This window comes from Rhopilema esculentum, chromosome 9 (assembly GCF_057945365.1).
Source record: "Rhopilema esculentum isolate cy_ngs chromosome 9, ASM5794536v1, whole genome shotgun sequence".
Lineage (NCBI taxonomy): Eukaryota > Metazoa > Cnidaria > Scyphozoa > Rhizostomeae > Rhizostomatidae > Rhopilema > Rhopilema esculentum.
In genome coordinates, this window is record NC_142823.1 from 5,160,359 (window position 1) to 5,181,838 (window position 21,480).

General features: G+C 35.3%; 2 protein-coding genes across 4 annotated transcripts in view; one reads left to right on the forward strand and one right to left on the reverse strand.

The window, feature by feature from the left end:
- The first annotated feature begins 2,240 nt into the window (after positions 1 to 2,240).
- LOC135688971 (uncharacterized) overlaps positions 2,241 to 21,480 on the forward strand; it is a 32,275-nt gene continuing 13,035 nt past the window's right edge. Inside the window, exons 1-6 of one of the 3 annotated variants that reach the window (XM_065206049.2) lie at positions 2,531 to 2,775; positions 3,904 to 4,058; positions 4,477 to 4,576; positions 5,856 to 5,991; positions 6,684 to 6,854; positions 7,640 to 9,163. In XM_065206049.2, coding sequence (XP_065062121.2) covers positions 3,946 to 4,058; positions 4,477 to 4,576; positions 5,856 to 5,991; positions 6,684 to 6,854; positions 7,640 to 7,659 — 540 coding nt within the window. In that variant the 5' untranslated portion in view covers positions 2,531 to 2,775; positions 3,904 to 3,945 and the 3' untranslated portion in view covers positions 7,660 to 9,163. Of the gene's footprint in view, positions 2,479 to 2,527; positions 2,776 to 3,903; positions 4,059 to 4,476; positions 4,577 to 5,855; positions 5,992 to 6,683; positions 6,855 to 7,639; positions 9,164 to 21,480 lie in introns of those variants that run through there. The other 2 variants (XM_065206048.2, XR_016143989.1) reach the window with 2 other exon arrangements.
- On the reverse strand, positions 9,409 to 21,126 carry LOC135688968 (uncharacterized). Its single transcript, XM_065206044.2, has 7 exons — positions 20,991 to 21,126; positions 16,504 to 16,603; positions 15,577 to 15,769; positions 13,281 to 13,424; positions 11,569 to 11,727; positions 10,323 to 10,490; positions 9,409 to 9,707 (listed from the first exon to the last, which is right to left on the reverse strand). Exons 2-7 carry the CDS (start codon positions 16,594 to 16,596, stop codon positions 9,517 to 9,519), a joined length of 948 nt encoding a protein of 315 aa, XP_065062116.2. The 5' UTR covers positions 16,597 to 16,603; positions 20,991 to 21,126; the 3' UTR covers positions 9,409 to 9,516.

Consider the following 21,480-nt stretch of genomic DNA (forward strand, 5'->3'; position numbering starts at 1 on the left):
GCTTATCAGGACCCATAGCTTGTTAAATAAATGCAATAAAGAGAGCAACCCTAAGAAAGTCAAAAAACGATGGAACAGTTTTTGGAGGAAACAATTGAATATTCAAAAATTTTTTTTTTTGAAAAAACTGGTAGGGGCCAAACAATGCTGCAAAGAAAATTTCTGCGGGGGAAGAGGGCGTAGCCAGTGGTGGACTGGCTCAGAATTTTTAATCTGCCATGAAAAGCTGAGGGGGGGGGGGGAGTCCAGGTGTGTGTGGTCTGCAAATTGGGGCGTGGTCAAGTGAACACTATCAAAATCGATCAATTTCTAAAAAACAAAACATATGTAGCAGGAATAGCAAAGTTGAGCTGTTGATGACAAATGGGTGCAGAGTACTTTAATTGAAATTTAACATTAAATAGTGAAAATTCGGTCTGAATTGGATTTCAGTAATTTTTGCGCAAGACACCTTCTCATTTAAAATATAGTTAAAAATAATAAAACAACCAACCTCAAATAATAGTAAGTTTAAAATGAAAGAATATCTGAGGTGTGAGGAAGCTTTACCCCTACTGAAACTTTAATCAATGATGTCGGACCTAATAGCAAACTACAAAGGAAAGTAGACTGATTCGCTTTGCAGAGGGTGTGGCTTCCATGAGGAATACATTGAACCCCTTTTGGCTTGTCCAAATTTCTATCAAGTATCCAAAATGCAAAAGACTTGTTTAGCGACAAATAAAGCCAAAGTTCTGAAAAAACAACAAAACACTAAAAATATTTCTGAAATCAAGGGATTTACCCAAAATTCCAGACTTAATACGTGCTTACATACAATATTTTTTTACAAAACTTTAAGGTTTATCATTTCGAAAACCATTTCAATCAAATGCTATCAGAAGTTGCATTTCTTTCCTTTGCATTCCAAGAAACCAGTGATCAGTCCTGTCCCCTTTCTGCAACAACTTTGACTCCTTTTCTGAGAACCACTTGCGACTTGAAGTTTATTCGTCCATTATGTCCAATTTGGCTAATTCTTGTCATTTTCTTGACATCTTTTTTATGTCAATTTTAAATTCCATGAGGCAATACCTTTACCCGTTAATGTTTCACACTAAACAGTCAAGCGTAAGCAAAGACTAGATTATTCGGTAGAAGAATCTTTAAGAAAATTCAGCAGTCCCCGTTGAAGTATCATTCGCATTGCATTATCTTAATGCCATGGCTTGAGAAATTAAATAATTATAGCTGAGTTTGTTTTAAAGTTAGCTACTGACTCACAACTCCTTACTTTGTTGCTAGCTTCGACCCTCGCCACTGGCAAAAATTAAAGTGAACTCTACAACTAATTCTATGAATATCAACTGAACCGGGTCTATGAAAAATCAACTTTGCATAATATTGCATAATATCAAAAATTCTGAATCCCTGTTAACCTCTCATAACCTAAAGAAGTCATATTTTCACCCGATCCTTTTTAAAATCACATTCAATAACTTTATATTCAACTTCAGTTTTGATGTAATCCCTGTCGTTTATCATTCATAATGGGACATCGTAAGGTCTCATATTCCTAAAATGGGGCCCTGTTTCTGCAAAGATGGGGCCCTTTTGCCAGATTTTAGAGAGAGCCCACGGGCCGATGGGCCAGTCCGCCACTGGCTGTGGCCCCCTGCCTTTAAATACATTTACTGTGAAAAATCTGCAGCCATCTTCAAGCATTGGTCCTCAGTCAAGTTTTTGCATCGTTAATGAAAGTGCTGTCTCATTGCTTTAATTGCAGTCAGTGTTGTGGCAAGATTTTTATTGGACGATGGCAGCTCCTTCACAATTATGTATATTGGCTTTAGAATGTCAATCAGCATGCATTTTACAAAAATGAACATACCACTGACCTGATCCTTTTCTAGCTGGTATTTTAGCTATTTTAGCTCTCAGGTACTATTTTAGCCAAGTCACAGCCAGGTCATCGCTTCTTAAACTTCAGGGTCATGATTTTGAGACAATTTTCAAATTTTTCTCGGGAAGTTTTTGTTTAGCATTGGAAGAATATTTTGAGCACCAAGCACTATCTTAAGCCCTGCATTAAAAATAAGAGATTCCAATACAAAAAAGTCTTTTTATTAGTGTTGGCTTGCCATATCAATCCAATAAAAACGACGAAAAATCATTGAAAAAATTTAATGCAAATTTCTCGGGGTGGCAGAAACCTGTCTAATATAAACACGTATGTATGTAATGAATGTACGAATGCCAGCTGTCTGCCAGGTTGATCTATGGCAGCTGTGCAGCTGATGTGGACCTGTAACATTGTGGCATTGCCACCCCATGGCTACGGGCCTGGAAAGAGAGAGTAGATCAGCTCTAAAAAAAGATCAGTGTTTGCAAACGATAAACCATATTTTAACAGCCTCCTAATGAAGAGTTCTCCAGACGCGGGAGAAATGTGAAAATATTTCGCGACAGGTTTTCATCCATGGCTGAATAATTCTAAAGGTCAGTAATTTATCGCTTGATTACGCCGCCCTCTTCTATTTTCACAAACATTATGTTTTCTAACGGGTTGCATGAGCATTAAACACCAATTAATCTTTATTGTTTTGTCTTTAACCGACCCTTGCAGGATTTAGGCCCTATATACCGGCTTTGGTAGGATCCTACTTGACGGAGGACATGTAGTTTTAGTTTTGATAATATCTGTAGCATAGAATCTAGATGAAATAGGGCTATAGGTATTAGCCTACTACTGAAGCAGGAAACCATTCAAGGCAGAGCTTGCGAGAAAGCACTTTTGTGAGTAAACTGATTTATCTCATGTTGGTGGTAGGCCTAAAAGACCTTTAATCGTCCAATACGCCTTTAATGTATTGACCTCAAACACGACAGTCGGCGTGTGCAAGACATTGACAACTTTTTAATCGGAAAATTATGCTCAAAGACCAAAACGTGCTGTTATATCAAGAATTGTGTAATATTGATTAAGTAAATCATCTAAAATGTTAAGCTCTTTGGTCAAGATATAGTAAAAAATAGCAAGGTATATTGTAGATTAATGTTTTAGGTAAAGGCATTACGTGCTTTAATCAAAACCAGTTAGTATCAATTTTTATGGAATTTGCATTGCATTAATTATCTCTGTTTTTAGAATTCCTGCCTATTATAACCTATGTTTCATTTCATTCTTATTGTGGCCAAAGCAAAACTACACAGTGTATCACCCAGAGTCTATTTACTTTTTAGCCTCCAGACTTGCATATACTTTGTGAAAATACAAGGGGTTATTTTCATAGATTCAAATTTTTCTGATGTTTGGATACCATGCACAGAGAGATTGTCTTTTATACACATCTCATCTGAAAGTAATTACATGAAGTGTGTTTCAGTAGATGAAACTTGCGAAACAAAACTAACTTTAAAACATATTAACTATTGTTGGTTTTTTTGTTTATTCTTTCTCAGAAAAAGTACTACCTTACTGAGAATATGCATGATTTTCTCCTCTCTTTGGTTTTCTCATGACATTTTCTGTGTGTGCAGAGTCCACCTTTTAGTTATTCTTGTCCCATAACAAAATAAATGTTGCTTCTCCAATTTTTATTGGTTTTCTTAGCCTTGCTATTTCTAAGTTCTTTTTAGCTGTGATTTCAATATATATTGTAAGACTTTGCATTTATCTTAATAGTGAGCTGTCATGCCACTGATTTTATTTTTTCTTGCATAATCTGCTAAAGTTTACAAATAGTCATGCATCCTTAGCAAAAAAGGCTTCACTAATATTGATTTTGTTATAATTTAGTATTTTCAATGATTTTGATGAAGATTAGTTGATAGCATCATTTGAGTTTGAGTTTGTGTGAAGAGAAGGCTTCTAATTTTCTCTGATTCCTTGGATTTTAAAATCTGTCTTTCATTTCTTCTTAGGAACCACAGTCCCCTTGCATTGGATTTGTTTAAGTACAGAGGATGACCACAATTCCAAAGATCTTTATAACACTATCTCTCTGCCTTTTTGTGAATGTTGTTCTCCCAGCACCTTTTGAAAATTCAAAAGTTAGAAAATCCAGAGATGCTAATAGGTATATGTTTTTCTAATCTATTAAATCAGATCTGTATCTCATTAAATGATTGATCCTTTGTCTTTAAGTATATTTTTGAAAAGTTTGTAGCTTTTTGCACTTGGTAAAGCCTTTCATTCTTGTATTTTCTTCAAGTAACATTCTAATTCAATTTTCACCATAGTACATAGATTGATGTGCAAGGCTAAAAATGTATCATTTAAACTGATTTTTTACAAGAAAAGTTGGTATATTACATGGAAGCAGAAATGAAGAAAACCTCTTTAAAATGATTTTGATAACATTTAACTTTAAAATATATTTTAAGTCATTTTTTTGTTTCAAGTGTCAATTAAATTGATAATCATCTGATTTTTTGGTTGATATTAATAATTTTGTGCAAAATATTTCAACATTATGAAATATGATCATTTTGCAGTGATGAAGGTCCTGCAGCAAAATGCCAAGACATTTATGAAAGGGACAAGAGTTCACCAAGTGGTTATTATGACATAAAAATAGGGGATCAAATTTTTAAAGTGAGTCTAATTTGATTCAATAGATAAGATTCAATAGCTGTTTGTACTGTTTTGTCAGTATTCAATTCTTCATGAGTGGTCCATTAGCAAATTTTGACAACATCGCTTGGGCTATCAAATCTTGTGATTCACATGTGAAGAGTTAAACAAAAGGTTACACCCTTCAAAGAAAGTCAGGGAAGCTTTGTTTCATAACAACCTGTTTTTATTGATAATTCCTTTTCAACTAAGAAGTTTTTTTATATCATTTAAAAAAACTCTAAATACTACATGATACAACTACTGTGCCCATCCTGGTGGGAATAGACACAAGGTCATCGAAGTACCCTCCAAGGATAGCACCTACAATTTAAAGTTAATATTCAAAGAAAGAAAAGCCAACAAAGAAAAACAAACAAACAAGAGAATGAACAACAATGAAAATGTTACATTCTGACTCACACTTGATGACGGGACAACATCCACAGAATAGAATGTCAGTTGGAAGGATGCAAGCACATGGCACCATATCTAACAAGTGGCTGTCGCAGAATACTAAATTTTTGACATTACTTTTCTAAGTGGCTAATCTTTACAAACCAATTTCACAAATAGCTCACACTTCAGCAGATATTCATCTTGATTTGGAGATATTTATTTCCTGAAGAGTGAGTTATTCATAAGAAAAGCTTGTAGAGATTAAACATATAGTTTTATTTTCTCCAACTCTATGCTATATTATGCTCTACGTGCAAATCTATTGAGCACTGTTCTATGGAAATATCAACAGACAAATTTCTATATCTAAATATATATCTAAATGTTATTTGTATTTACTCTAATAAAGGCCTCCAGTAGTTATTCCAAAATTTTATTTTTTTTGTCTGGGGTTTACTTGAAGCTTGGTGTTATAACATGACAGCACAAAATCATGTTTTATTGAGGTTATATTTAAATTATTATTGTAATGATTTGTGGCAATGGTAATTGACTAATACTTCCCCAATTTAAATCTTTCTGTTACTTCTGCTTATTTCCCTTTGATGTTGATCTGTTAATATTTTAGACATCAATGTCAATTTCCTTTTTTAATCTCAATAGAATATTATTTTCAATGCTTTATTTGAAATAGAAAAATGCCCAAACTAACACCAGACCTGGAATAAAGGCCTATGGGGTTCATTTTAAGACTAGGAAAATTTGATGTTTATTCTATTCCAGTGTTAATTAAGTAAATAGAGTATTTACTATCTTACTTGGAAGGTTTATAAAGGGTAACTTATTTCCCTGCTTTCCAAAGGTTTATTGCTATTTTCACAATCCGCAATCAACTATGATTCGTCAGTTCGATGATGTAAATGGGGTACCTCAAGAGTTCCATGTTTATGAACCAGTGGGTGTCAGCAATGGTGATCCAGAGGGTGCCATGGAAATGCGTAAGTATCTTTACATTATGGCTTGTCTAGGTTTAGCAAGTAGATACTTTAATGCATTATGTCCGCTGTCTTTTTATGGCAAAGTGACTGTATGTACACTTTTTCAGGAGTTTTTTTACGCTGATTCCCCTGCTGTGTACTGGGTTTTTGTAATTTATGAATTTGATTAATGGATTTGATTATTAATTTGATGGACGGCCTATTTTATAGTGCCTTTGTTTCAGAAACTTTTTGGTCACTTAATGGTCATATATGACGTAACTGTTTGAACTAGATTCCAGGCCATCAAAAATTATTAAAGGGAGGTTGAAGTAATTTAGGGGCAAGACAAACACGACAGTGGTCAGTTTGAGGACTAAGGGTACAGGAAAATAATTTGAGTGTAAGGTAGAAGGCAAAGTAGAGCAAAGTTAAAAGAGATAGGGAAATTTGCCCTGTTGAATGAGTTTAATAAACAACCAAGAACTGTCCCTTATCATTAACCAAGAACCCTTTATATCTTCTGAAATATAGATATTATAAATGTGTTTTCTGGACTTTTTTGGCATTAAAAACCTGAATGGCCCTTTGCTACTAAATTGATACTATTTGGACTGAAGTCTTTGAAAATTAATAGCTCGAATCTTTTATTACCATTACGAGGGTGGAGGTTTTGAGAAATTTTCAATAAATTTTACATTTGATCTTTATAGAGGTAGAGCCTCACGAAATACCACCTGGAGCTGGTCCGCATTTTACGCAGTCAATCATTGATCAACAAGAAAAGATGTACTGGAACAAGACAGCAACCATCCAGAATCTGATAAACTCAAATAACGAAAGAGAAAGAGAGAAGAAGAAAGAGAACAAGAATCCTGATCAAGGTACTTGCTTCAAATTTATCATAAAGGAGCTATGTTCTGAAAATTACTGTTTACCGCCCTTTCATCAAGTGCTCGTTGCTGTATAGGCAGAGCTATACACGCCTTTGGTGTATAGAACAGGACAGTTCTAAGTTGCTACTCCGAATTTTACGCTCGATGCGATTATGAGTCAACTGTTCAATCATTTAGTCTGTTTGAGATTAATGTTAGAAGGGTGACTCCTGCACATCAGGTGAAGCCTGAAAATCTTAGTGCATGCTTTATCTCAGAACAAGACTTGACTGAGATGGGGGTTAAGAGGAAATTCAGAACTTCTATTGTGTGCTTCAGGCTTCAAAAACAATAAAGGAACCGAAGAGTGTTACCTTTCTGCCTAATTCTTATTATGTGATTTGAGGATATCTTCCATCATCATAAAAGAGGCTGTAAGCTAATTCCAACATCTTTCAAACTTGGGTGTAACTTTTGCAATCATTTTGTTATTTGTATCTATTATAATTACCACAATTTAATTGATTATTTTTTTTTTCTTTTTGTTGTTTATATGCTCAATAATTAGGGAATACGTGAGAGTAAAGAAATTAAACGATAAATGGTTAAAGTAGTTTTTTACTGTGTTAACTTAACAAATAAATATTAAAGTTTTAAAGTAATATTGTATTAAAGAATGAATATGGATCGAACCTAAACAATAAATAAAAATACCTACTTAAGCTGTAAAGTTGTTATGATATGAACTTTAAATCAATGCAATAACATTTTAAATCTTTTAAATACATTTTTAGATACCATGGAACTAAAATAGATCGTAATGGATAAAAGCATGGCTAATCAAGATATAAGGCGGATTAATGGAATATAGATGACTCACTGATCCCAAGTTCCAAAAGGAGTGGCCCTACTGATCCGGCTACATGGGAAAGGCTGCATTTGAGTGAAATTAAAACAGCTGCGGGGTCTGGACTAAAAGGAACCATCAGAGGACTTATTAACGGGTTGTGATCATGTCAAACATGGCCTAATTTTTGTCATTAATCCATAAACATTTTTAGCCATTTTCTGCAAGAGACTGTAGAAGCAGTCATTAAACAATATCATTTTATGCTATAGCTATGAAACTTTGTGGATATAAACTTCCTGTCTTTTGTAATTAGAACGTAAAGAAAAGATCGAGTGTGGCAAAATTTTGTTTAGGAAAAACAGACGTTCAACGCTAGTTACGAAGTGTTCTGATAAGAGTTCCAAGTTATTTTGGAATGTTTTGTAGGCAATTTAATGTCTAGTACATAGCGTCTAAACAGTTCAATAAAAAGATAATGTAACATATATGATATATTATAATTTATCTTAAATACAAAAGTCGATTTGTATAGAAACTTATTGGTCACTTAATGGTCATATATGACGTAACTGTTTGAACTAGATTCCAGGCCATCAAAAATTTAAAAGAAAGGTTGAAGTAATTTAGGGGAATACAAACACGACAGTTGTCTGTATGTGGACTTTAGCAGTTGGTTTTCAGTCAGAGGAGTTCTGCGTTTGCAAGAAAATTTAGGTCTTAAGTTAATTATTCTAGAGAAAGTCAGAAAGGCTTATAACACAGTGCTAACAAGGGAAAGGAGGGGATTCGAGGTGTTAAATTTCATATCAAGTTTTCTGTCTTGTAAGTCAGGCCTACCTATTAATGATTATTCATTAGTTTTCATATAAAATGGGTAATATAAAGGTATGGTAATATATTATTTATCTAAATTAAGGTTAAACATATTCAAACAAACTGAACTTCTCCATTTATATGTTTTTTTCTATAATAAGTTATTTTGAACTAGAAGTATGAGATATGATGTTATGCACATAAAGTTATTGGATCATGTGGTATCATGTGATAATAATAGTGGTGTCTGTATGAATTTAGTCTATAAAAACATCGCCTGAAAATTTACCTTTTCTGAGCGTATCTCTTCCCTTAATCTCAATTTTCGTAACTTTCATCGTTAAAAATGCAATGTGGTAGGCCTACTGTATCATGCAACACAAATTTCTTCAATAGAAAGTCAATTTGTTATTTATGAAATAGTTTTATCATGCACTTTCAAAACGAAAGTTTATAAATCCAGACCCCCATTTGTTGCTGTTATAAAAGTGGATATGTGTCATACAATTTTCTTCATGCTATTAGTATAACTGAAAATTTGTGGCTGAGGTAACCTTTCCAGAAAAAAGCTCACATCTAGTTATTAATTATAAATTTCGCTTATCAAAAAGCCCCATCTCTATTGAGCCCCGTCTCTATCAACCCCTTCTTTATTAAGCCTCATCTCTATTGAGCCCCGTCTCTATCAAGCCCTTTCTCTATTGCGTTCTGCTCTCTATGTCACCCTTCTCTATTTCGCCTTTCTTTCTATTGATCCCATGCAGATAAAACCTTATAATAAGCAGCTGATCTTTCAATTTAACGATCTTTTTGCATCCCAACCTCTATTGGTTGCAATAATAAAAATAAATAAGTTACTTTTTGATGTATAAGAAGACTCCCAGTAAGAAATTACACTAATTTGATCGAATATAACACTTTAAAGCCATAGTTTTCTCATATGTTTTGTTAGATTACAAAGGATTGATTTCTGTAGATATTCAGTCCACTAATCCAACCAATGATTTTTCATGGCACTGTTACCATGACAACTTCTCCAGCGATTTCCACCAAAGCGCGTTTAGCCTCGTTTATGATAATATTCACGATTTCTCCAATCTTCTTGTAAATTTGGGGTGCCATTCGCGCCACTGCCTCTTTCACTTTCAGTAGCATCAGCCCCGATAATGCCGACAACTTGCTCTTCACATAGGTCCAAACTGAAATATGAATATGACGTAATCAGTGTGGTTTGGTCTGTTGTGTAGCGTTCATGTTGATCAGTTAGAAAGTTCTGTAGTTATCAGTAGACTTTATGCTTAAAAAGTTCTCTATAATTCTATGCCAACGTGTTTGTTGATATTATCGTGATCTAATGAACCTTTGCACTTCAAGGCACCAGCCAAATTCTACGTTCGAGTTTTAAAATGGCAGTTTTTTCCTCTTCACCTTAATTTTATGAGTGACATCAGTGAAACCTCCGTATGGCGGACACTTAGTCCGGGGAAACTGTCATGGGTAGGGAGATCTCCTTTGTCTGAATCTGCTTTTGAGCATTGTCACTAAAATAGAAATTTCGGAGGCAACTTTCTGTCCTCCGTTTTAAGGCTTGCTTTCTCAAAACATTGACTGTAAAGAAGATTTTTTGAATATGATTTTTGGTTGATGCCTGCAGGCTACTTCTTTAGATCATTGCAAAGTAGACGCTAAAACTAATCTCGTTAAAGAGTTATTTGTCCTTTGGTTTGGGTTGTCCCGAATCGGGATATTTGCGTAAATAGAGGTTTCATTCAGATGCATCTAGCATTCTCCGTACAGAGGATAAAAAGCCTTACATTGCTGGAAGTCTCGTTTGGAAATTCCACTGTCAGATTTGATGATAAGCTGGATAAGGTCATTTGTGGTCCTTTCAAGCTCAGTCTCGATTTCATGCTCCGCCTCTTCTGCCAGTTTTCTGTTTAGAGCAATGCCAAGGATGGTTGCGAGTCTCTGTGCTTCGCTGGCTGAAAAGATACACGCCTTAATGTGCATGTTTTGCAAATTATTGACAATAACGATCGTTTCTACAGGATAAAATGTTCAAAACAGGTCATATACAGATATATAAACACATTCTGTTCATCAGGTCCTGTTACTATACACATGAAATATACCTCAAGATAGGTAAAACAAACAGGATGAGAAAAATCAAACGTTATTACCCTGGGTGCCACAGACAGAATTTCGAGCGCGTAGACAGAAGCCAAGTGGAGCCTCGGTGGATAGACGCTCCTCCGCTTCTCCACTCCTATCTTTTATTTCTGCGCTCGAATTTTTGTGGCTCTGGTACCCAGGGTAAAACGTTAGGAATATTCTTATTTCGTGTATTAATTGTCATTAATTTGAAGTACATAAGTTCCAGAAATTTCGCCAAAAACTCGGGTAAAGTTCAACAATTACCTAGACAGAAATCAGATAGATATATGTCTGAGCCTTGCTATTTTTCTTGATTTATCTAGACATTTCAGTAATATTTAGCATCAATATTCTTATTAACCTTACTCTTATGTACGTGATTAACTGAAGTCTAATAATTGTTATCTAGCGATACTTATTAAAATCTTTCGTATTCGATAAAGCACTGGTCAGATAGACTGTAGGCTGTATCCTTAAATCTAATTTCACGAAGAATTGAATTATTACGCATAGACTATTGCTGATGAAGTTTGCACATAGTAATACCCCTGTTGTCGAAAATCCGTCTAGACGAGCTCAGCGAACTCTGACCTTCTTCTTTAACCCTTCCCAAAGCATCAAGGCAGCTGTGCCTCTTCCTTTAAGACCTCGATACACGGCTTTTTTAGCTACAAATAATGCTTAGTCTTTTCTGTTAAGACCTGGTGTGTAAGCTTGTGTTGGTAAAAAAAACCTATAAACTTGATTTATTGGTTCAAGAGTGAGTTGGAAGCCTCGACTCAGTAAGGAGGTGAAGAAGAATCAGTCGAGACTAAATCGGTCAAGTTCATTTGATCAAACCTTTGCCAAGCTAAGATTTCAATGAATGCTAATTATTTATGCTCTCAATTTGCAAAACAATCCTACCATGAGAGAACTTCAGCTTCTTCAAAACATGAACAACATGTTGTTCTGCCTGCATGTTTCCATCATAAACTCTGTTTACTGCCTTCAAAGTAATAAACTTTATGGTTCCAAATGATCTTTTCACCATTTTGTTCAATTTTTCTTGGAACTTTGTAGAGTCTATCAGAAAAACAATTAAATTTAAAATGATATCCTAAAATTCCTGCTAAGCGCCATTTATATCGAGGCTATCTTCACAATGAAAAATAATTATAAGAAGCTGAATTTCTTCCAGCTTCTTATAAGTGCTTATTTAGCACCCCAACTTTCAAGTTATTGGAATTCAAACACTGCTCTGTAAAACTATTTTCTTTCTGTCTAACTATGTAAATGCCATTACTTTCCAGAGCTGGATATTTTCCTCCTGATAGTCCTGATATTTTCCTCTTCTCACAAAAACTAATGGTTTTAAGAAACTCAACAGCCTTATTTTAAAGGATTTTCCTTTTATACTAAGCTTTACAGCCGGATCCGAAAAATTATTCTCTTTTATGCGGGTTTTCACTGTTTAACCTACCAAATAACATTTTTCTTGCAATTGGGATTTTGTAAATTTCCAATTGGAATTGTGTAAATGAAGTATAAGTAGCCTTTTTTCGAGAAAAACTAGACTTACTTCAATCCAGGCCTAGCCTTTGATTAAATGTATCTCCTAAAATAACATTAATTCCAAAACTACCGCATTACCTCAGTTCTGGCCCATTCACCGCGAGAAGCCCTTCGAATTTACTGGTTATTTATCTCTCCCATTTCCAGATAATTGATACTTTTGTTATCGATGAATAGCAAGTTTCAAATTACGTTGCCCCAGGGCCTCTAGGTCTAGGGGGCGTCATATAGTTTTGAATTCCATTTAAAGAAACGAATTAATCAAACGTAGCAAAAGTGTGTCTAAAAATAGTAAATGTTTTTAACGGTTGCAAGAAAATCATTGCAAGAAATGTTATGGAATTTTCCAAGCTAATCCGAAAGACGTGGTCGCAAACATTTCCTTCTCGCTCCACTCGTCTTTGGTTCTACCCCAGGGTCTCCAAAACCTCTCGGTGGCCCCAATTCCTGTTTTCTTTGATGGCCATTATTATAAATAGATGAGTTAAAAGTTTGGCTGGAATCATAAGGTTCAACTACCATTACCGTATGTAACAGTTCTTTTTGTGTGTAATTTACCCCAACCTTGTTTTATATTCCTTCTCACGTAACAACAAACAATTTAAAGGCCCTGGTGGAAATTTTTCGATATCTCATTACTTAAAGATTAAAAGTTTGAATCCATGGTCATTAGACTATATCTCTCAGTTTTAACAAAAACACCAAAAGCATTATAAGTTCCCCTTATTCTAATTTTGTAGATCCATGTAATCAATACGAATCGAAGTTCAGTCTTTTTATACAGAGCGATTCAACCTATAGTTAAGAACACGGAGGCTGAATGTGCTCAATTTTCCGTCTCAATGTCTTGGTCTCTATTTGAGAGGTATATAAACCTATGTGTCCCGTCTAACGCAAATGCGCTTCAGGCCATTCGCAGCTAGGCCCTGCACATCCACCATTACACTGCAAGTCGCAAAACGGATACGCGTTTCAGCCCATGCAGAAATGCATAGTACACTGGAATGGTCTTTTGCCAAAAGCCCCCACCAAATATTTTGCAACTGTTGATCTTTTATACTTACTGCTGTGATCTTCATCAACTGCCGTCTTTAAAATCTTCTGCACTACGCCGACAAATCCTTCTGCTGCATCTCCAACGTGTTTGGTTGCTTGAGAGGAAATTTTTCTTCTCGCTTTCTCTGCATCTTCAAAAGTTTTTTGCAAGTCTTTACAAGAAAGAGAAAAGATAGTATTTAATATTTTCATTGTTATGATAAATGTCAAAGTTCTTTTCACGCTGGGATACATATATAGAAAAATGCAAGAGACGGTTATTTTGCAGGACAAACTTTTTTATTGAAAATAAGGTAATTATTTATCTTTTTGCAAAACATGCAATTTTTTCTACATGGGCTCCGACACAAGTCAGAAAGTGGAGGGTGACAAAGTAAAATTTAACACCCATAGCAAAAGATTTTGAGTATTGCAACAATGCGGGGGGGGCATGCCTCCCGGCCTCCTTCGTAGGAGGCCCTGTTCTAAAATTTTAGCTCACAGAATGTGGGCAAGAAAATTTTTGGCCTGGCTTTGTACATTAAAAGTTCTCATATAGAAGCGTATGATGCAGATTTGAATTCTTGAAGATAGGCAACATGAGTTTCTTTACAAGATGCAAGTATAAATTTTTGCACAAAATTAAAAGTCAACTTATATAGATATAAACAAAGCCTATTGATTATGATGTTTTGCGATAGATATCTGCTTTTTAGAAAACGGATTGGTGCGTAGAATAGAACTTTTGCTTCTCTGAGCTTTGCTCTCAATTTCTCTGGGTTTTGGATAAGATCAGGTAAAATAGCATTACGTTTACACAGGATTGGGCCCAGATGCGATCCACATGCTTCACACATGCGCATTTTGAAAATTGTTTATAACATACAATAATCAATAAAGGAAGATCCGATCTGGAACAGATTTAACCATTTAAAAGCGATCCGGTCCAGATCGGATCTATACAGGGTCGTCTCCAAACGCCTGTTATAGTGCCCGAACTACTTTGAAGCCGACTTCCATTTGACATTTGTTGTGCGCGGGGTAGCGCATAAATCTGAGCATGCGTAGCTAAGTGCTGCTGTCAAGTGGCCGAGCGCACAAAAAGGTTGAAACCCTATCAACTCTCTGGCGCTCACAGCGAACGCAAAATCGGGACCACTTGATTTCAACTACGCATGCTCAGATTTGGGCGATACACCCGCGCGCACAAAAAATGTCAAATGGAAATCGGCCTTTAGTGTGAAGAACAAGACGCTTCGAAGTTGCAGCCCGGATACCATCATCAGGCAGCAATTAGGAAACGATACTATGCATGTAGTATTGAAATAAATACACGTTTTTTATTGATAAGAAAAAGGTTTATAAGAAATGTTGCTAGGATGTCTAAAAGTTGAAGAAGCTTTATTACTAGGATCAAGGAGAATTAAGGAACTGTAAAATTTCCAAATTTCCAGTCCAAAAGTTTTTACTTTGTTTATTTTTCTTTGGAAAAGATACTTTGGATTTTGATCTGCATGCGTTTTTTCGTGACAATGTGCCTTTATATTCTTCCAAAATGTTCAACCTCAAAACAATTAGGAAATATATGTCCCGAAAATATGAAAGCAGTTAAGATTCTTTGAGTACTAAAACACCAAAATTTGGATGCCAGACTAAGAAATTGTCAGTGCTTAGTGCTGATCCAAGTTTCTTATAGAAAAATAACGTGTATATCTCATTCGTCAGCAAAATTCACCAGGTTAAAACAAATCCTACTAAAGACAACGCCAATTGGAAAACAAATGTTGTGAATAAGACAGCAGGGAAGGCCGATCTTCAATAGCTTCCTTGGAGTCAAGATTTAGAAGCAGACAAAAGCGTCAAAATGCACGTGCAGAGGAAATAGAAAGAAGAAGTGCACCCCTTGGGCTCTTCCAGCAGTGCAGGATGTTTATTGAAAACTGAAAAGTCGAAATAACAGATTTTGAGATAATAGAAATAGAAAATTTTTCTTAATTGTAAAATTTGTTGATTTAGGAGGTAAATTAAATGATATTTTGTGTGTGGGTGTTGATGGCTCTTGCTGTCGTCAAATGGACCGTATTTGGTATTTCAATGCAGTATTGACAACTTCCAACTTGCCTTGTTCGCCGTTGTGACGTCCTTTAAAATGAGGCAATAGTGAGATAGAGGCTAGTAGAGGGCTGCTTGTAGAAGCAAGATCATATGTAGACAGATTGTATTTTGCTGAATTATCGAATAGAGTCCAGAAGAATAGCCCTCGCTAATGGACATAGACCTAGAAAACATGCTTTTTGGAGGCAGCGTTAACGTTTTTGTACTTACCGTTAAGTATTTTCATGAATTCAGTTTCGTTCATCGGTCTGTTCTTCGTCGCGTTTCTTAAAATTTGAACTGTCTTTGAAAACAAAACAGCGTTTCTGTTCGCTGCATCTTCGACGGCCCTTGTTATTAAAGATGTAGAGCTCAGAACAAGATGGCCTAATCGATCTTCGATGTTCTTCAACTGGGTGCATAACTAGAGCGTGGAAAATAAAGTTTTGAGATTAATCATGTAGAGTTGTTAAAACGTAGAATACATTGATGAAACTGATTGTTGTAATACTGTGAATATCTTAATTGTAAAATCAGTGAAAAAATCAGTGAAATCAAAATCCGATAACTTTTCAAGATATTCTTGCGGGTAACTTTGTGCTTTACAGGGGTGCTTTTCTTCACGTCATAATTTCTTAATTATGCAATTTCTGATTTCAAATTAAAGTTAAGAAATTGCTTCTGTTTAGACACAGAAATTCGTTTCTCGATGTGACATATATGATCATGTACGTCTGGTTTAATTGTTTGGTCTTTTGGTTGAAAAGACACACCCCCTCTGCACTCTAAAAAGGGATTCAAATTTAGTTAGTAAATGACTTTTTATAAGAAGGTTTCAAAACATTGAACGTTTCTTGACTTGTTAAAACCCCAAGGGTGTAGAACCAAAGTGTTTATTATTATAGCTCATATTTGTATTATGTATTCGACCCATATATATTTTTCATATAAAAGTTTTCATGTCAGGTTTTTCGAAAGTATTTTAAAAACTTTCAAAGTCAAAAGATGCATGACACTTCTGATTCTCCAAACCTTATATGCATTCAATAAGTATATCTGAATCTCTTTTACATTCGTTTTGCTTTAGAACTGTTTCTATAATAAATCCTCCAATAATACGAGTTATAGAATAAACTACTGTTAGAATAGCACACGTACTTGCATTGGAATATTTCCTCCGCAGTCAGGTACGGCGTTTGATGCAACGCAGGCCATGAGAACAATGGCAAGTGTTGTAACAAGTGCGTTCATGTTGTATCTAAAATTGAAATTTATTTTAATTTACTACGTTAGAAGCAAAGGGCCGTCAGTTAGTAAGCACCAAACTGGACCTCTGTCGGTGGTACAAAAAGAATATTCCCTGTCAACTGACAGAAAGTTGAGCACTGCAATTTAGTCTGTGAATTATGATTTTTGTATCTATATAGCTACATCAATTTTTATTAACCACTAACTGTTTTTCTTCCCAATTGATTTCTTGTTCGGTTCGGTTTATCCTTTCATTTATTTCATCCGGGACGAAGCAAGAATTTTAGATACTATACATATTATAAATAGATTCAGACAATTAATACAACAGTTAATGTTGATAAAGCGAAAACATTGGAAATTCGTTTTCCGTTAAAGGGAAAGAGTTTTGGTTCAACATTTTTGTCCGTTGTCTAAGGGTTCCTTATCAGTAACAAAGGCATCCGGGGTCCTTAGAAATGAAACTGAAATGAGGTCACTATCTTTTGACTGCAGGAAAGTCTCGTCCAATGATGTCTAGATTGTTAAACAGAATAGCAAGATTAAGATCGTGATTTTTCTCGTTAACTATGGAAAGCTGAGTTAAATGCTTCAGTCAAAGAACTTTTGGAGTTTTTGAAAACAAGTTGGACTTGAGCGAAGTCTTGAAATCATGGTTATATAATCGGTGGTCCTTAAATAGCGAACTAAGGTGTCCTGAATTGGGTCATTTGGCTACAATGAAGCCTCGTTTCAATGGTGATATTGCGAAGGAGACTTGCTGGGAAATAATTTTTTTATTATTCATAAAATCCCGGTTACAGATTTTATCATCAGATTTTCATTAGATAAAGCCTTGGTAGTTTGACCACCATCGTTGGGTCACATTCCAGCATAAAAGAAAAATGTTAGGCGAAATGTTGGGTGAAAAGTTGGATCGTTTGACCAGGGCTTAACATTAAAGTTGAATGTTCTTTTGTTGACTATAATCTATTTTCCATCTTCGCAGCACTATATATGCAATAATTACGCAGAAGCACGTGTTGCAATGCTGCATCGCAGAAGCATCAGTTACGCAGAAAATATCCACCTTTTTTGATAATATTGATATCTGACGAGTATATAATGACAAATGCTCCATGTAACACGGCCTTGAAGAGTTATTGTTGCTCTCTAAGGTGTGCCTCTATTTCACAAAGGAAAAAGAATCTTGAGGGGTCGCTTTATTTATGCTGCACCTGCAGACAGTTATTTTCATTTGATAAACCATATATATACATATCTTAAAACAAAAAGCAGTAAAAACTACTGTAAGAACCAAATCTTATTATATTAAATGAAAGCTTTAAAGATGTATTTTAGGTTACACTTAGATTGACTCTTTTCTGATCCATGATCGTCTTCAGTGCTGTAAAAACCAAATCTTATTATATTATCTTCGATTTCATTACTCCGATTAACAGTAATACTTGCTAGACGCGCGAAACTATGGGTAGCACGTAAGGCGGAAAAATGTCATAGTTAAGTATTTTACGTCCGACCCTCGTCAGAGTCTTAGGTCGGACAAAATCCAAGGAAAATTTATACTCAGATGTGGATCGAAGGTGACTCGAAAGGGAAAAAAATTGTATACAGGGGTCAATCGAATTAACTCGAGAGGAAAAAATTTGTTTACAGGGGTGAATCGAATTGACTTGGAAGAGGAAAAAATTTGTTTACAGGGGTGAATCGAAGTGACTTGAAAGAGGAAAAAATTTGTTTACAGGGGTGAATCGAAGTGACTTGGAAGAGGAAAAAATTTGTATACAGGGTGAGTCGAAGTAACTCGAGAGGGAAAAATATTGTATACAAGGGTGAATCGAATTAACTCGAGAGGAAAAAATTTGTTTACAGGGGTGAATCGAAGTGACTTGGAAGAGGAAAAAATTTGTTTACAGGGGTGAATCGAAGTGACTTGGAAGAGGAAAAAATTTGTATACAGGGTGAGTCGAAGTAACTCGAGAGGGAAAAATATTGTATACAGGGGTGAATCGAATTAACTCGAGAGGAAAAAATTTGTTTACAGGGGTGAATCGAAGTGACTTGGAAGAGGAAAAAATTTGTTTACAGGGGTGAATCGAAGTGACTTGGAAGAGGAAAAAATTTGTTTACAGGGGTGAATCGAAGTGACTTGGAAGAGGAAAAAATTTGTATACAGGGTGAGTCGAAGTAACTCGAGAGGGAAAAATATTGTATACAGGGGTGAATCGAATTAACTCGAGAGGAAAAAATTTGTTTACAGGGGTGAATCGAAGAGACTTGGAAGAGGAAAAAATTTGTATGCAGGGGTGAATCGAAGTGACTTGGAAGAGGAAAAATATTGTATACAGGGGTGAATCGAAGTGCCTTGGAAGAGGAAAAAATTTGTATGCAGGGGTGAATCGAAGTTACTCGAGAGGGAAAAAATTTGTATCGAGGTGTGGATCGAAGGTGACTTAAAAGGAAAAATAGCGCGTTTAATTGGTTCCTTTTTGACCAATTGCAGCTTACCTTTAGACATTATCCGACGTTTATGCTCTGGCTATTTTCGGCTGAAAAGCTTTTTAGCATGACATGTTCCCGCCCTTCCGTGCTATTTTCAAACCCTGTGTGTTTCTGAAAGACTGGTAAATAGAGATCATCTCAGAATCTATCGTATATTGTTCAAATTGTTTTTTTACTCTTTATTCAGATTATTGAGACATCTTAAACTTGTATCCTCTACAAATATTTGACAACATATTGGTATTAGTAGATGTTATGCTTAGAGAATAATTCATTTTCTCATGTTTTGAAAGAGTGGATTACGCAAATATGGAATTATGCAAACATGGAAATATGGATAAGGGAAATGTGGAAATGTGGATGGGCGCTAATAAACTTATAAAAGTACCCTGGGTACCAGAGCCGCAAAAATTTAACGGCAGCAAAAAATAATGAGAGAGCTGCTTATTTTTTAAATTTTGCGGCTCTGGTACCCAGAGTATTATAAAAGCGGAAATTTCAAAGAGGTTTTGATTCAAAGGTAAACATGCATGTGTAAAGAAGATACTCAGCAAGGCAGCCTTTTAAGTCTGTTATCCAAACAAGTGTTTCTAATTTAGGTCGACTTTCGCAAGCCGTTTTTCTGTGTACACAGGACAAAAAACCCCACGCAAACCTCCTTTTTAAACCGCTCGAAAAGCCTGTCCAACTGGGTGAAATTCAATCACAAAGTCCTTCTTGGCCTTTGCATTGTTCTTGGGATGTTTCGCTGCAGTGTTGTTTGCTTATTGGAAATTTGTTTTTACACAGCTGATATATTTACTTAGATGAATGTAAAATTATCATGGATAAAAGCAAACTGATACGCAGAAGCGAGTGAAAGATTGGCAATGCTATCATAAACATATATTTTAATTATTTTTCAATTTGACCGCATAATCAAAAAGGACTCGGTGAAATATATCCAAATATGGTAGAATCAATTAAATCTGTTTCGGATTCCCTAAAATATGACCGATTAAAGGTTTGAAGTTAACTAATGGATTAATGTTATTGTCGGTAAGTTTGGTAATGGATCAATGTTATTTTTGCTTGGCTAGACCCTTGGTACGTTAAGCGGTGAAGCGGAGGAGCGTAGTAGCCTGGTTTATAAAATTTAAGAATCAGGACCAAATTAGGTTTTATGGAGGGGGGGGGAGCCTGTAGTCAGGTGGCCTTTCTAAGGCAGCCCATAACAGATCTAACTAATTTTGCATACTTTGAAATATATTATTTTTTTCAAGTTGTGTGTACAAAATCTAAAAATTTAAGTAAAAGATTTTTATGACGTCACCACTTTGCCTCTCTACACGCAGTTTAGTAATTTCCAAGAACCGGTTTGTCTTTAGACTGTACGAGTTTACCCCCAAAACGAAAGGAGATCAAATCCTTCCTATGAGAAACAATTGTTCGCAAAATTTAAACCGGTGTAATAAATCCAAGCGTTGACTGCATACCTCAAATAGCCCCTCTAGCCTTTTATAATTAAATATTTAATACTTCCCAAGCAAGTGTCCCTAAATGGTTGGAAAAAGCGCCTTGCTACAGTGCTTCCCTATATTACATCCTGCACCCAGTATATAAAGGATGGAGGACCTTGAAAATGTATACCATGTATGTAATTATAAAGATTTTTATCTAGTCAAGATTTTGAAGCACATTCATTGGCCAATAATTCAAACTTTCGGCAGAAAGTAAATTTGTTCGAATTAATGCATGCTCGAATTATTGTCGAGACATAAGGAGGCCGAATGTAGAAAACATATGAATTAGAACTTACTCTGGATCTAGTAGCACCTTTATGTAAAATTATTCATTGGAGCACAGAATCAAACGTTATTGGATGAACATGCAAAAGGACATAATTTCATCATTACCTTGATATGATCTTCAAGCAACCAAACTGTTGATCAATGTGACGCAATCGCTCAGTGAAGCATCAGCACCCGTTGCTGCTGAGTCTATTTGGATTCTTTTATACTTTTGATTCAGAGTCGCAAAATGTCAAGAATATTGACTTTTGATAAGTAGGCTCATCAAAGTTTGTACCATTTTGTTGAATAATAAACGTTTAATTTTGACCTACGTAGACATTTCAATACCAGTTATTGCAAATTTGTTAAAAATGGACAGGTTGCCAAACAAAGTATCGAAATTACTTTAAAACCACGTTGATCTCATTTGTCGTTCGTTGGCACAAGACGATGTATGTATCTGGTTACCTTGAGCTACGTAAAACTGCGTATTTTTCCAAAGTCTATTTAAAAATTTGCATGTTATGAATGAAGGGGACACACTGATGAAAGTCAAATACCTATTTCCATGAAAACTTTTATAAGAAACACAGGCCTGGGCTGCCGGTAAGAT